Consider the following 15523-nt stretch of genomic DNA (forward strand, 5'->3'; position numbering starts at 1 on the left):
TCCTAATTTTAAGATTCTGGTTTTGAATATTTTGAGATACATCTATACATGTTGCTTGTATCAATATTATTTTGAATGCCGTTTGGTTAGTGTCGCATCTGCATTAGACATTTTTGGAGAGATGTCCATGTAACCACTCAATATTAACCCAAGAGATTCTGGCTCCTTACTGATATTCTGTGTGACCTATAGCATCTCCTCCTATCAGGTTTAGCATGTCAAAAGCAGCAGGCTATACAACTGCAGATTAAACCCTCAGTCCAGTCCAGACCTTGTCTTTCCAATTTTAGCCAGGGTAGGAAATAGTCTGTAATCTGAAGAAGAACCTGGAGCCTTTTGTTAATGATCCGTGTACAATCCTGGCTGTGGACTAGGAATGGAACAAGACCATCAGCATCCTTTCTAGTATCAAGGCCTTAATTACCTTTGGTACAGGTGTAACCTATCAATGAATCAGAACTTTTGGAAAGAAAAAGGTGTTTGAGCATTTATATAAAATTGATCGGAGCCAGAAACAAAACATGTAACAGACTTAAGTTTTAAGTGACAATTGTCTATAAAACTACCAATGTAATTGTTGATTAATAACTACTATAGGTCAGAATGGATTTGAGAAACATAACTGGTTACTTGATGTGCAACAAAAGCATTGGGCATTGACTCATTGACTAAACTGGAAGGTAGTGGAACTATATTGGTGACTTAGGAGCCTTTGATTCAAAATTCCTTTATTGTCATATAATAATACAGAACATGTAATATTACGAGGTTGCCTTCTGCCTGCCGTAAAGCAGACAAAGAGTCGCCATTAGTGTCGATTGGCGCCCCTTACAATATGAGAGAAAGAGAAGCAAAAGAGACACCCTTCAGAGACACTGAGTGTCTGTGGATTCGCCTCAAGTGGTCCCGCCGCCTCTGCAGCCGCACAAACTCTTGGTTGATCCATCAACATCCCGAGCTCCAGATCCTAACCTCTGACATGATCAGGAAGCATACAGAGCCTGAGGCCCATCGGAAGCCCTTTTTGCTCTCAGTACCCTCTTGAATCCCGACTCCAATCCCTGGTTCCCATGAGCCAGTCTCCAGCAGCCCACAGCCACACGGGTCCCCCGACTGCACAGAAAATTGACAATATTGTGGTCTTCACTTGAACTAATTTCTCTTTCTTTTACAGGGAAGGTTGTAGATATTTATTCCAAATTTGATGTTATAGTAAGTAAACTCTTTTTGTATTTCATGTTATTGTTATGGTATGATGGATTAAATTCCTGTATGCATTTTAACTGCAGCTATTAATTGTGCTGTCATCCTCATATTGACTGCAGTACATTGTCAGGAAATAGCTGTGTAACATCATCTTTAGTTTTAACCTTTAATCTAATAATGGTTATGTGCCTTCAGTCTTTTATTTTAGGAATGACTCATGTAGTTTGCCTGATGTCTGCAGTGTTACGTAAACTCCAATAATATTGAAAAACCAAAAAATTGTGGCTCAATTCTATAGGACGCAAGCTGTACTTACAATTATCAATAATCCACAATTATCACATAAATCCATGATTGTTGAATTAATTCTCTTAAAAATCCAGAAATCCAGGGCAGCGGTTAGTGTAACACGGCGCCAGCGACCAGGGTTCGAATCCAGCACTGATTGTAAGGAGTTTGTACACTCTTCCATGTTTTCTCCAGGTGCTCCAGTTTCCTCCCATCCTCTGAATCATACTGAGGTGGGAGGTCAACTGGGTATAATTGAGCAATTGATATGGAGAGTGAGAACAATTGGAAGGTTATGTATCGGTGAGGTAGTAGGAAGTAGATCTGAAGCAGAAATGGGTGTTAAGATATATAAATGGTATCAGTCATCAAATAAAGGAATGAAGTTGATCTCTCCTCTAAGCTAGTGCACCTTCTGATCCCATCATTATATGTGGTCTACTGCCTGGCTTGTCACTATGGTATAGTGGTCATGAGTTCTTTGATCTATAATCTAAAATATTTGTGTTTTAATAGTTCCATTTGAATTAATGGTATTTTTTGAAATTTTGTTCAAATTTATTGTCAGAGTACCTATGTGACATTACATCACACCTTGAGATTCTTTCTCCTGCAGGCCAGGTAGAATTTCTATTTAATGGTAACTATAAACTACACAAGAAAAAGGAATGTATACAAAAGAGAGAAAGGAAAGAAATGTAAATAAACAATACAGAAAAAATATATTCAGTAATTAATAATGTGGAAAGTAATAGTCCTTAAAAGAGTCTCTGATTGAGTCTGTCGTTTAGGAGCCTCCGTTCCTGAACCTGGTGGCATGAGTCTTGTGGCGCCTATACCTCTTTCCTGATGGCAACAGGGAGAACACTGAATTAGATGGACTCTAGAAATGATCAGAGCTCCACTATCCTTGACCTCTTAATTGACCATAGTTACTAAATAAAACTCTGAATTTGTTTTGAGGAATATTATGTCCTATCATTTGACAAATGGAATATGCAGCACACATAAAAGGTTTTTCAAAATGTCTCTATAAATTATTTTTATTACATTAACTTCACATCTTCAATTAGTTACAACCACTCCAGTTCTCCTTATTTTCCTATAAATATGGTGATCTGAAAGGGATCAAAGATTAACAGTTAAATACCATAATTGTAATCTGGATTACTTGTGAAAAATATACCCAGCAATTGTATCCAAAGATCTCACAATTCTTCAACCTTTGTGATGAATGGTTTGGTGGAACACTGATAACATTGAAAGGAAGTTCTTGGGAAGAAAATATTTGGGATAGAACCGTAGAACAAAATTAACATTTTGGGGTATGTAATTCCATGGCTGGATCACTTAACAACAAGGGCAAGAAAGGAAAATTTTGATCAATGTCATCTAGCAGTTTTTTTGTTCCTATCTAAATGAATTATTATCATATGTCTGTGTGTGTGTGTGTGTGTGTGTGTTAAAAATATATATTAAAAAAATGAAACAGCATTTCTCCAAACTGCTGTGCACACACACTTAATAATTACATGTATACATAAAAATATAATCTAAATTTATATAAATATTTCTGCATAATTTACCAGTTTCATTTATAAGAGATGCAAGGTTACTGTTCATCAATCTCACAGACTGCAGGATGAGGTTAATGCTAGTCTGGTAGTCCTAATTTTGATGCTCCTGTTCATCCTTGCTGATAGTTGGTCAAAGATACTGTGCGATAAATGGCAGGGGTCCTCAATAATTCTTTGAGCCCTATTTGAGTAATGCTCCCGGTGAACATTGCCAATAGAGGAAAGGGAGACCCCAGTGATCTCCTTGGCGTTTTTAATGATCCTCTGTATAGATTTCCAGTCCAGTGCTTTGTAGCTACCGTCCCACACCGAGATGCAGCCAGACAGGACATTGGTAGCCTTGTCCTGAGCATTCTGTTTTCTGGAGTTTTAGGTGGTTATTAATTCCTAACTTTTTTAACTCTACAAGGCTTTGACGTAAACAGACTGCTATTAACTAACATTCCAGTTTGTTTTCATCTGCTGAATATTCCTTTACTATCAGATTAGGTTATCCAAAGTGGGAACCTGGGTTTCTGACCAAATTAAGAAAAAGTTAAAGCTGTTACTGAAAATGTCTAAATATAAGCCAGATGAAATTTCACGAGTTCATATTTTTTAAGCCAAAACAAAAATGTAAACATTATTTGCCTTGCTCAGAACCTTGCTGCTGAGAAGACGTACAATAATCTGGACATCACCGTGACCCAGGCACTACGGCACCGCTCACAGTATTTTGAAGGGGTTGTGAAGTGTCACAGGTTGGAAGCACTGGAGACAACAGTGGACAGAATAGTTAAAGCTGAGGTAAGGGCATGTTTTGTACGGTATTCACGGTGTAGAAATAGGCCATTCTATTCAACAGATCCATATCCCGTTATAATGCTACCCTTACCTAAGTTTCTAATTATTGTTGCTCCATCATCTACAAATTTTATTCCACATTCTCCATGTCAGCTGGGCAGAGAGGTTTATCTGTAATTTCCTAATTGGTGAATAACTACTGGTAGTTTCCCCTCAAGTTTTCAAACTATTTCATAAACTTAAAGATCTCCATCTGTCACTTTGAAGTTCTCCTTCCTTTAAAAAAAAGACCCTCTGTTATTTCAATCTTTCCTGGTGGGCATGAACTCTCAGTTAAGATAATACATCTTTTTGCTCCTTCTCAGATGGTACCATAATTTTTTTTAAAATGCTGAAATTGCTCAGCAGGTCAGGTAGCATCTGTAGAAAGAGAAACAGACCCTTCAGAACTGGAAAATAATGAAAGTGTGTTTAAAGTTTCAGGCAGGGGAAGGGGATGAAAAGAACAGAGGGAGTTGGGTGATGGGGTGCAGGTTGTAATGACTGCACAGTGTTCAGTACCTATCGGAACTCTGTGAATGAAGCCACTCATGATTGAAACCGAGATAAGGAGGAACTGCTTCTCCTAAAGAGTTGTGAATCTGTAGAACTCTCCGCCCCTGGGTGTAGAGGCTGCATTATTGACACAGATAGATCTTCGAAAAATATGGGAGTTAAAGGTTTATGGAGAATGGGTTGGTAAGTGGAGTTGAGTCAGATCAGCCATGATCTTGATTGCCAGAAGGTCTACTCTCTTGTGCATGCAGCACACCTTGATGTCCAGTGCTGATGAGCGTTAAGTAGCATTTTGTCCCCAAATGTGACCACCTCCAAAGGAGCAAGTGGAACCCTCTATCTTTGTCAATCAATAGTATTAACCATTGCTGGGGCCCTCACCTTCAACTTCTCATAAACCATAGGCCAGAAGCAGGACTGACCTATCCACCGAAAAAACTGTGTCTACAAGATCAGGTCAGAGACCTGGTATCCTACAACCAGCGACTCGCCTCCAGATGGCAAAGCCCTTTCCACCATCCACAACCCAGCAAGGTTTAAGAGTATTTTATTGTCATAGAATAAAATGGAAAATGTGAATTACATGAAATTTCCTTTAGTCTACTGTAAGACAGACAAAGATTTGCTGTCAGCAGAAACTGTGCAGCACCCCTTACAATCAGAGACAGAGAAGCAAAAGAGAGTCCCCCAGAGTCACTGAGTGTCAATGGATACGCCTCCAGCGCTCCTGCAGCCTCCACAGCACGTTAACAGGCCCTTCCTGCGCCACAAGTCCGTGCCACCCAAATCCCCAATCCCCATACAACCTGCAACCCCTGTACGTTTTGAAGGTGGGAGTAAACCGGAATACCCAGAGGAAATCCACACAGACACAGAGAGAACATACAAACTCCTTACATTCAGCTCCAGATTTGAACCTGGGTCGCTGGTCTGTAATAGCGTTGTGTTAACCCCTGCGCTAAGATACATTTTTTCAAAGACGTTGATGAAAGTGGTCCAGTTGATGTAGTTGACGTGGAGTTCAGTAAGGGGTTTGACAAGGTCCCACATGGGAGACTGGTCCAAAAGATGAAAGCCCATAAACGCAATACAAGTTGACTTGGTAATAGAGCAAAAGGTGATGATGGAGCATTGTTTTTGAGATTGGGCGCCAGTGACCTGCTGTGTACTAACATTGAATGATCTGGGACCTTTGCAGCTTGTTATATTTGTTAAGAGGTTGATTAGTAAGTTTGCAGACAACATGAAAATTGGTGGTAGTGTTGGTTATGAGGATAGTCTTGGGTATTGAAAAGATACCAATCAGCCAATAAAATGGACAGAACAATAGCAAATGGAATTTAATCCTTTTAAAATGCAAGATAATGCTCTTTGGGGAGACTAAAGTTAAAAGCACCAAGGTAGTATTGAGCAACACTGGGTCCTTGATGTTCAAGCCCAAGCATCCCTAGAGGTGGCAGCACTGAGACCACCTGCAAATTGTAAGATCAACACCTCATATTCCTTCTGGACACCCACCAACTGGATGGCATTAACATCAACTTCTCCAGTTTACATTATTCCCCTTTCCATCTATCCCTATATCTCCCCTCTAGTCTCTCTCTCTTTTTCTCCTTCTTCCTGTCTCCTCCTGGTAGCTCTCTGCACTCTCTGCACTCACAACCTCCCCCCCCCTTCAATTCTCACCTTTCTACGTTCCTGTCCTCCTATCCTTATCCAATTAACACCTTTTGTCTATTGGTATGTGCTCCCAGTATTTTAATTCAGGCGCATGACTGCTTTTTACTCAGTCTTGAAGAAGGGTTCAGGCCTGGAACGTCAGTTATATATCTTTACTTCCTATAGACACTGTGAAATCTGTACCTGTGTTTTTACTAAATTTAAAACAATCTGGTCTATCCAGTCTCCTACAAGTGAAAGCAGAGTACAGCATATGGGATGTGCCAGGGTATAGAATATAAGAGTAGGGAGGTTATGATGCTTCTTTACTCAGCAGTGGTTAGGTCACAACAAGAGGACTGTGTGCATGAAAGGGAAGGGTATGATTGCACTGGAGAAGATTCACCAGCATGTTTGGAATGAAGCGATTCACTGGATAGTCTTAAGTTTGTTTTCCTTGAAATGGGGGAGACCTGGTTAAGGTTGACAAAATAAAGAGGGGCTTAGACAAGGTAAAAAATACAAAATCTTTCCCCCAGCTGAGGTGGCAAAAACTAGAGGATATGGGTCTCAGCGAAGAGGTGGAATTTGGTGCACACTGCCTGGGTGGCAGAAACAGGTTGTGTCAACATTCAAGAATTATCTGGACAAATGGGATCCGAATGGAATCAGTGAATAGATTGGCATGGACGAGGCAGGCTGGAGAGCTGGTTTCTATCCTGTGTTGATCTATGAATCCACCCCCTCACAATTCTGACCAAGTTTCCATGTAATATATGGCAGAAGCAAGGACAATTGTAAGGTTTAAAAGACACTTAGAAAGGTGCATAGATAGGAAAGATTTAGAGCAGTGGTTCTCAGACTTTTTCTTCCCACTCACGTACCACTTTAAGTAATCCCTATCTCATCGGTGCTCTGTGGTATGTGAGAGGGAAGGGAAGGTTGACAATCACTGCTCTAGACCCAATTGTTACTGAAATATTTTGCTTGAGAAAAATTGCCATTGGCCCATTTCCTTTGGAGTTCTGAAACTGTGCACATAACGAGTCAATTAGGGACGATTAAAACAGTGGTTTTCAAACCTTTTCTTTCCACCCACATCTCACCTTAAGCAATCCCTTACTAATCACAGAGCACCTATGGCATAGGGAATACTTAAAGTGGGATGTGAGTGGAAAGAAAAAGGTTGAGAATCACTGATTTAAAGGGATACGGACTGAACACAGCTCTAGTTTAGTACATGTGGACAAGTTGGGCTAAAGGACCTGTTTCTGTGCTGTAGAACTTTTATGACTGTACATCAGCCATTCTCAACAGGCCCTGGGGTCTACAGCACATGTCAAGGGAGGCAGGAACTGAAATTTTTTGTTTTGTTTTTTATGTCATCAGTAGGAGAGAAGTATGGAAGAAACCAATGAACTGCTCAACTGTTAAACTATTAACTTTGAGCGCAGTCCTTAGGGGCCCATAGTGAAAATAAAGGTTGAGAATGGCTGCTCTATATAATGGAATCCCAATCACACACGATGCATAGTACATAGAAAATGTTGGAAGGCGTATATCCTGTGAAAGTCTGCAGACACAGCGATTGTAGTAAAAGCACAAAAATGCTGGAGGAACTAACTCAGCAGGTCTTACAGCGTCCGTAGGAGGTAAAAATATCCTCTTGCCACTTTCTTTCTGCACTTCAGTTTCCTAGATTGTTGCAGTTTGATATAATTGGGTATTTAATATATGACAACATTTTACCACACCGTGTTTTCTCAGCTGTTATTTTCCAAAGGCACTATTCACAAAGAATTTAGTTAGCATTAAAGTCTTTTGTTTCCCTGTTGTGGCAAGTGTTGAATCCCGAGTGTGTTTCTTAAATTTGGCAGCTGTGAATATGTCTGGATCGTTCTGTAGATTGTGTTTAATTAGTGGCACCACTATCCATAACTGAATAGGGAAAAATATAGGCAAAAAAATTTAGTTGACAGAAATAATGTATGTTCTGGGAATTGCTGGATCTTGCCCTCTTAAATATTTCTCTACAATTATTCTATTTGCGTCTCGTCTTTGTCAGAATAAGAAATATGTTTTAAGACCGTTGGAAATTATTTTTGTTTCACTGGAACCTGAGCATTGTTTCAGGCACAGTTGTCTTGGTAACTGGATTAATAGACTGAAATATTTTAACAAAAAAAAGCAAACTGTCTGATGTATTTGCTGGAAACATCTTTCAATTTTCTGCTTTCAGGTTCATCGGCTTGTAGTGGTTGATGAGAAAGAAAGCATTGTGGGAATCGTCTCATTGTCTGACATTCTACAGGCTCTTGTTCTCACACCAGCAGGTATAGATGCACAATATCCCTAATCTCCTGGAGTCTGACCTCTGACCCCTTCCTCTAAGCACTCAGGTAGGGTACACCACAGCATGTTGTACCCATTCAGCTTGTTGAATCGATGTTTGGCTGATGAAATCCCTCTGCCGCCTGCTGGTCAGCTTAAATGGTTGTTGGCATTGACTGAAATGCAGCTACTCTTGGCCCATATCATTTTGTTTTATCAGCTCTAAATGGCTAATTGTGGGAGGCGGGGAAGCAAGAGGACAATCTTCAGGGGCGATGGGTGCATTCAGGCTGAAAGTGGAAAATATCTGCAAACTGCACATTTCCAATTGTTGTAAATAAGCACTCGTGGTTTTTTCCTTACACAAATAAATAATTTGATCATATTTATTATTCGCATTTTGCTAACTTCAGGACAATTTACATTTCTAAAAAGGGTCAAACACTAATATAAGAGTTGTCTATAAAACACACAAGTCAAAGGAAGAAGATTAGAAGAAAACAGGAACATAATCAAAGTGGTTGGCAGTGTTCAAAAAAATTGAAAGGATATTGGCTGTAATTGGAAAGCCAAAGGACTTGGACGAACGTGTCATCATTTAAAGATAAAGGCAATGGCCTTGGGTGTTTAGGATACAAGAATTGGTGGATTTGATTGGGACATAATTAGTTGTTCAGATGATGGCATAACGAAATTAGTGTGAATATTGCAGCGTGGAAACAGGCCCTTCTGCCCAACTCATCCATGCTGTCTAAGTTGTCTGCCTGAGCCAGTCCTGTTTGCCTTTTTAGCACCTATTCCTTTCCTATCTACATACCTGCCTAATGTCTTTTAAACACCATTTGCTCTGGCAGCTCATTCCACATACCCACCAACATCTATATGGAAAACATTGTCCCTCAGATCTTCCTTCCCCATCCTCGGCTTAAATCTATGTGCTCTAGTTTAATCATAAAAAGTAAAAAGATACAGTGCATAACCAACATTTTGGGCTTGAGCCCTTCATCAAGGTATTACAAAATACCTTGTTTTGACTCTATATCTAAAGTACACCGTTCGACCTGCTGAGTTTCTCAAGCATTGTGTTTTTACTTCAACCACAGTGTCTGCAGACTTTCGTGTTTTGCTCTAGTTTTATACACCTCTACCATGGGGGAAAAAACCGAGCTGTCACTTTATTAATGCCCCTCATGAGTTTGTATACTTCTTTAAATTCGTCCACTCAGCCCCCTTCACTCCAGGGTAAAATATTCCAGCCTCTCAGGTCTTTCCTTGTAACTCATGCCCTCCAATGGTGGCAATATCCCTGTGATTCTTTCCAGCTTAAGGATATCCTTCTTATTAGCTCGACATCAGTATTCCAAATGCATTCTCACCAACACATTGTATATAATAATATCATATCTTCATGAGTAAATAGTAACAGGACTCAGAGGAAAAGTGAACCTCAGCTGTAAAGTAGCAGTAGGTTATGCTTTTGATGCGCTGGGCAAGGTTCCAGACCTCGCAACTAGGCTTTATATACTTGGTATGAGAGATTTTGTTTAGTGAGTGCTGCACTAGCCAGAGCTGAACAACGATCTTTCATCATTAATCTGGAGGAGAAGCTAAGTTTTGTGTCGCTATCCAGTGAAGAATGCAGAGTCTGTGCTTTGCACAAACACACACACCACCCCCTTATGTGGATTGATAAAGAGATAAATACAATCAAGCTGTGAAAGTTGGAAAACACTGTTATCCAGGGAATGCAATTTATTGGCATATGCAATGTGAGACAGTAGCTTGCATGGAATAAATATAAGGCAAAAATTGCATGTACGGTACCGTATTGTGATGTACTAATGTGAATAAAAGCATGGCTAGTGAGGCTATTTGTGCATTGAATGCCCTCTTTATATCTTGATCATTACCTTAACCTTCAGTTTGTATCTCAATGACTTTAAAAATATGATCAGTGAAAGAGAACTGAAGTAATGAAATTTACTCTTTTCTGTCTCCTTAATGAGACGGATTCCCTCCCACCCACCCCTTTCTCAAAGAAAGTTTAGAAATGTCACATTACTCTTTGTGTAAGTTGGAGTCTTTGTTTTAGTATAAAGGTCTTCAGGTGATATGCAGTACGTAATTTATCACACTAAATTGTGCTAGACCTGGCTTCCAAATGTTACTCATGTTAAAGAGCTATACTAACCTTCAGTAATGCCTGGACACTCTGCTGCCACAGCTCAGACTGCACAGATTTGCCCTGCTGTTTCCAAATGTCTCCTGATGCTGAAACACACAACAGTTTAAAAGTTTTAGAATTTATTTCAATTTTTAAAAATTGATATTTTAAATGATTTCAACGTCATAATTACCCAACCCCTTGCTCCACACCACAATATAATAAATAGGGCAATGTCGATTTCATGCCAAGAGAAAATAAATGTTTGAGGAAATTGACATGATAAAGATTGATAGTTGTCAACTTCAAGTTTATTATCCTATTGGTCAAATACCACGTGATGGAACAACTTTCTCCAATCCACGGTGCAAAAATATGCAGATATACATACAGACATAACACACATAAAGACAAAGAATACATATGCAGTGTGTGTGTCTATACACACATAGTTATACATAGATACAATATAGTATTTTTATTTTTCAAGGGAAATGGGTAAATGTTAAATTGCTCCAAACATGGGAGAATAAGTGATGCTTAGATAAATTGAAATAAAAATTTCTTCTCACTTTGGATTTCTGTGGATTATGAAAATTTTCCTGATTTCCTTTCGAATAGTGATTGGCAAGAAAATTAAATTGTAATTTTCCTGGATTCATTCATTTTAATGACCCAAAGTTTCTCCTGTGCTGCTCAAAGTAAAATGGGGATCTTTAATTTCCTAAAAGATGCTTGTGTTCACTTTTAACATGTACGTATAGTAATCTAGTTCTCCCACCAGCCCTTCCCCAACTAGTTTTTATATACAAATACTTAATTTTTCACAGTGAGATTCTTTAATGTTAGAAAATAGAGCTAATGGTGTTTGGATTTAATGTGCTCTCATCATATGACCATATTTTTCAATAGGTAATGTTGATCTCAACAAAAAATTTTATACATATACGGCTTTTAATATCATGTGCCTCTTGATATGTGGTACAACCAGAATTCAATCCATATGGGTTATTAGATGATCAAAAGCATTTAAAGAGATAGATTGTGAGGAACAGCTTAAGGGGTGATTTAATTGAGTTCTAATTATGGACTGGTCTCCTCATTTGGATGTACTTTATTTTGCTTAAGTAGCTGGTGTCTTTCAAGATGCACAGAATTGATTTCTCGCAAGATAGATTTCTTTTTTCAGAAAAGCATCGAGTGATGTACATTTGTATTTTCAAGGTTCTGTAAGAAAAGAAAGTGTTTCAGAATGAACGACTACAGTTGAAGATGGAAGGTTGTTGACAAGAATGCTTTGAAGCGTATTCTGTTCTGGGCCAGATGAACACTGACTACAGCAGGAGACGGCGCAGAAATGAAATGGTTTAATCAAACACTGTAGCTGGATTTGGAAAGTATTTGTGACAGTATCTATCTGAAACCAAACATGTGATCTTGTTCACTGAATAACTAGACAAATACAGCTGTAATTTTGCAGTTAAGACTTTGAAAGAATTTATTTTGCAGAAAAAAACTATTAGCAATTATACCTATTTTTTTTTAACGTGTTAAAGCCAGAGCAATTCAATGGTTTGTTGGTATGTTCTTCATGACATGGAGTGGAAACCAACAAACTCCATTGTGTGAATCCTCAAGAAAAACTTCAGACTTAATTTGGACCTGCTAGAGCAGCAAGTGACTGCCCACATGTACATCATAATCCTCCAATTTAAGAGGAGCGTGCAGTGAGAACTGTTAACTGTACTGGATTGTGCGGTGCAGTGAGAACTGTTAACTGTACTGTATTGTAAATAGGAAATTCGAGGGAAAACGTGCCAGAGAAAAGGTATATTTTTAGGTGTGAAATGTAAAATTGTTTGTACGATTGCACATTTGATTTTTTTGTAAATTATATTGTTTTCATACGGCTGTAAGAATGGGGTGGGGGGGGGGAATGTTGTCCGTGTAAATGCACAAAGGCATGAAGATGACACTAGATATAGGTTGTGTTTGGAAGAGGGAGGAAGTATTTGCTGCAGTGACGATTGGTTGGGCATGAAAAGAAACGCATTGTGGCAAATCTTTGTGAAAGTAAATAATGCACTTTAAAACATTCACGGTGAAGAAAATTGAAAAGTGAAAATTTATATCCCAACCCCCACCAACCCTGCTCAAATGTTTTCAGATTCTAGTTTGTGGGAGCTTCATCAGATTCTTGCACAGAGCAAAACCGCGAAAAAATGTATATGCCATATCCATGCTAAACTGGTGGTGGGGGGGGGGGGGGGCGAGTCTTGATTCTGTCAAGTCTATGGCTTCTGAATTAATTGTTTGGTTAACTCTGAATCTTGCAGTCTCTTCCTCTCACCACTGCCTCCATAAAATTAAACTTTGGTGTTGACTCAGTAATGTCAATGAATTCTATACTTTCGCGATTGTAAGGATGGTGTAATAAGTGAGCAGGTTTGTGTGTATGACAGGCATGTGTAGTATCCCTGAGTACCTTGCTGAAACCTTGGAGCTAAAAACACCGTCCTTCTATAAATGCTTTGAGTGGAGGACCTTTTTGAATGTTTGCTCACACCATACCAACATTACTTTCTTGGCCTTTTGATCTGGGTTCACATAGTTGCAATTTAAGTTCCATTAAAATGATTCGATCTAAAAGTGCTGTGAACTGATGCTAAATATAGCTTATTAAACCGTTTCTTCTATTATTACTTTGAATGCTGTCCTGAATTACTTCAGTGCATTATCTTATGTATACAGTATTGTACATTGTTAATGTTGAATAAAGAAGGTTTAAATGCCAGGTGCAACTACATAGCATGAGCCTTTTTGTTCAGATGACCATTGCCTAATCTCTCTCCATCCATGACTGACACAGGGTGGTTGTAATTGTGCACTGGGCCATGCAGTGCTCTGCAGCAGGTTGGGCCATGGAGTGTTATAGGAGCCACAGCTGTTTCCTCAAGTGACCTCAAGCAAGAGCAAGTCTGGAAATACTGTGGGAATCCTATCAATTCACATTTCCCTGCGTGTGAGATTCTGACTTGGGTGGGGATCATTATATCTTTGCTGTTACTGAGCCCAAACTCTGAATATAATTGTAAGAATAATTTCATCCCAAAATCTGCAGCCATACTGAACAGATACATGTCACCTTCTCCAGACAACAAACAAGAAATAAATATGTTCCCAAGAGCTTTTTTTTTAAAATGGTTGAAACATTGCACTGTGGACCAAACAAATTGCAACACCTACATCTGGCTCTAGTAAATCTCTGAACCCTCCTTTATTTACTAAATTTTCTCAGACAACAGGAATGAAAGGGTTAGCAATGAAAGGGTCAGCTTTTGGACTGTACTTGTTGGAGTCCAGAAGGATGAAAGGAGATTTCATAGGGATCTTTCAATTGCAAAAAGGCCTAGACAGAGTAGATGAGGCAAGGGAGGAGAGCCTAGGACAACTTCAGGATAAAAGGGCGTCGATTTAAAACAAAGATGCAGAGAAATGTCTTTAACCGAAGGGTCGTGAGTTTGTGAACTTGTGGCCACAGGTGGCTGTGGAAGTGAGTTCATTGTGAGTATTTAAGGCAGAGATTGATAGGACACTAAGGGTTACGGTGAGTGGGAGGATGGATCAGCTCATGATCGAATGATTGGCCTACTTTTGCTCCTGTATTTTGTGATCTGTGTCTCTTATCACATAAACTATGCAAATATTTATCTCAGGCCAATTGGCATAACAATGGGAAGGGAAGGTCATATTGCATCATAGAGCACAGAAACAGCCTCTGCACCAGCACAGACCATTGACAACCCGTTACACTCATCCTGCAACCCCATTTAATTCTCTCCATATTGCCATTAACTCCCTCTAGATTCTAGCCCTCGTTAGAGTTAATTTAGTAGGTTAATATACCAACCTGAACATCTTTGACATATTGGAGGATCAGAGGTCACTACAGCTGAGGTGTGGCTCTATTAGCCCTGTCACGTTTACCTGTCATGTCCAAAAACTGAAGAGAACTGAGACGTGAAAAGACAAAAACTGCCACAGTGGAAAGAGAAATGGTGGGTTTGGAAAAAATATCCGGACCATTCACACCATAAAAGAAATCTCAGCAAACCTTTAATTAATGGATAATAAAAATAGAATTTTTGTTCACAAGAGATTGTCAATAAGCATGTGAGAGGTGTGGGTACTAGATGCGTTTAAACTGCCGCAGCTGAGTAGCCCTCTCGGGACCCAGGTACGTTAAAATGGGTCGAAGGTGCTCCCAGCGCCTTTCAAGCTGGGGTGGGATCGACCCAGTAAATCGCCAACCCAGCAACTTAAGGGGTATCCCACCCTGCAATGATGCATTGAATGATACATCATGCAAACTATCAGTGTCTCCCTCCTTCCTCCCCCCCCCCCCCACCATGGCAGCCGACCCCCTCTGTCCCCTCGGCAGCTGATCACAGCATTCCCCCCTGGCCCACCAATCGCAGGGACCCTTCCCTGCCCTGCTGGCAACCCCTCTCTCCCTTTCTGCCAGGGATTCCCTGTGATGCCAGCTCGTAGAAGCACTGAAGTCACAGAAGTAACTGGATCGACCATTTTCACTTTCGGCTACGGGAGGACGCGAGTATTAATGGATTCCCTGACTACCTCCGAGGTAGGGCAGGGACCCAGTTGATTTTGGACATTGCTAACCAAGTCAGACCCTTTAACACTGCCTTGTGAGTGGGGAGCCAACTGGGCAAATTGCCTGGTTCACCCCATTTTACAAGGCAGCTTGAAAGGGCTTTCTGAGAAAGTGGGTGTAGAGCTCGTCGAAAGAACCAAAGACTTGTTGATCCAAACCAAGGCTTTTGTTACCAAAAGACAGGAGCTCTTCACAGGTGGCCGACCAGTCCGGAATGAGCCGACCTGGCTAGGGACACAACCCTTTAAGGCCCAGACAGTAGGCGTGGCTAAGCTCTCAGCCAAT

At 40.0% G+C, this 15523-nt stretch overlaps 1 protein-coding gene across 7 annotated transcripts in view; it reads left to right on the forward strand.

Annotated features, from left to right (window-relative positions):
* Nucleotides 1-13369, forward strand: part of LOC138751903 (5'-AMP-activated protein kinase subunit gamma-2-like) — a 621068-nt gene extending 607699 nt beyond the window's left edge. For 6 of the 7 annotated variants that reach the window (XM_069914838.1, XM_069914836.1, XM_069914839.1 and 3 more), the window contains 4 exons: nt 1175-1212; nt 3711-3857; nt 8308-8401; nt 11788-13369. In XM_069914838.1, the coding sequence (XP_069770939.1) occupies nt 1175-1212; nt 3711-3857; nt 8308-8401; nt 11788-11819 (311 nt within the window). In that variant the 3' untranslated portion in view covers nt 11820-13369. The remainder of the gene's footprint in view (nt 1-1174; nt 1213-3710; nt 3858-8307; nt 8402-11787) is intronic. The other variant, XM_069914837.1, reaches the window with a different exon arrangement.
* Nucleotides 13370-15523: the final 2154 nt, after the last annotated feature.

This window comes from Narcine bancroftii, chromosome 1 (genome assembly GCF_036971445.1).
Source record: "Narcine bancroftii isolate sNarBan1 chromosome 1, sNarBan1.hap1, whole genome shotgun sequence".
Classification (NCBI taxonomy): Eukaryota; Metazoa; Chordata; class Chondrichthyes; order Torpediniformes; family Narcinidae; genus Narcine; species Narcine bancroftii.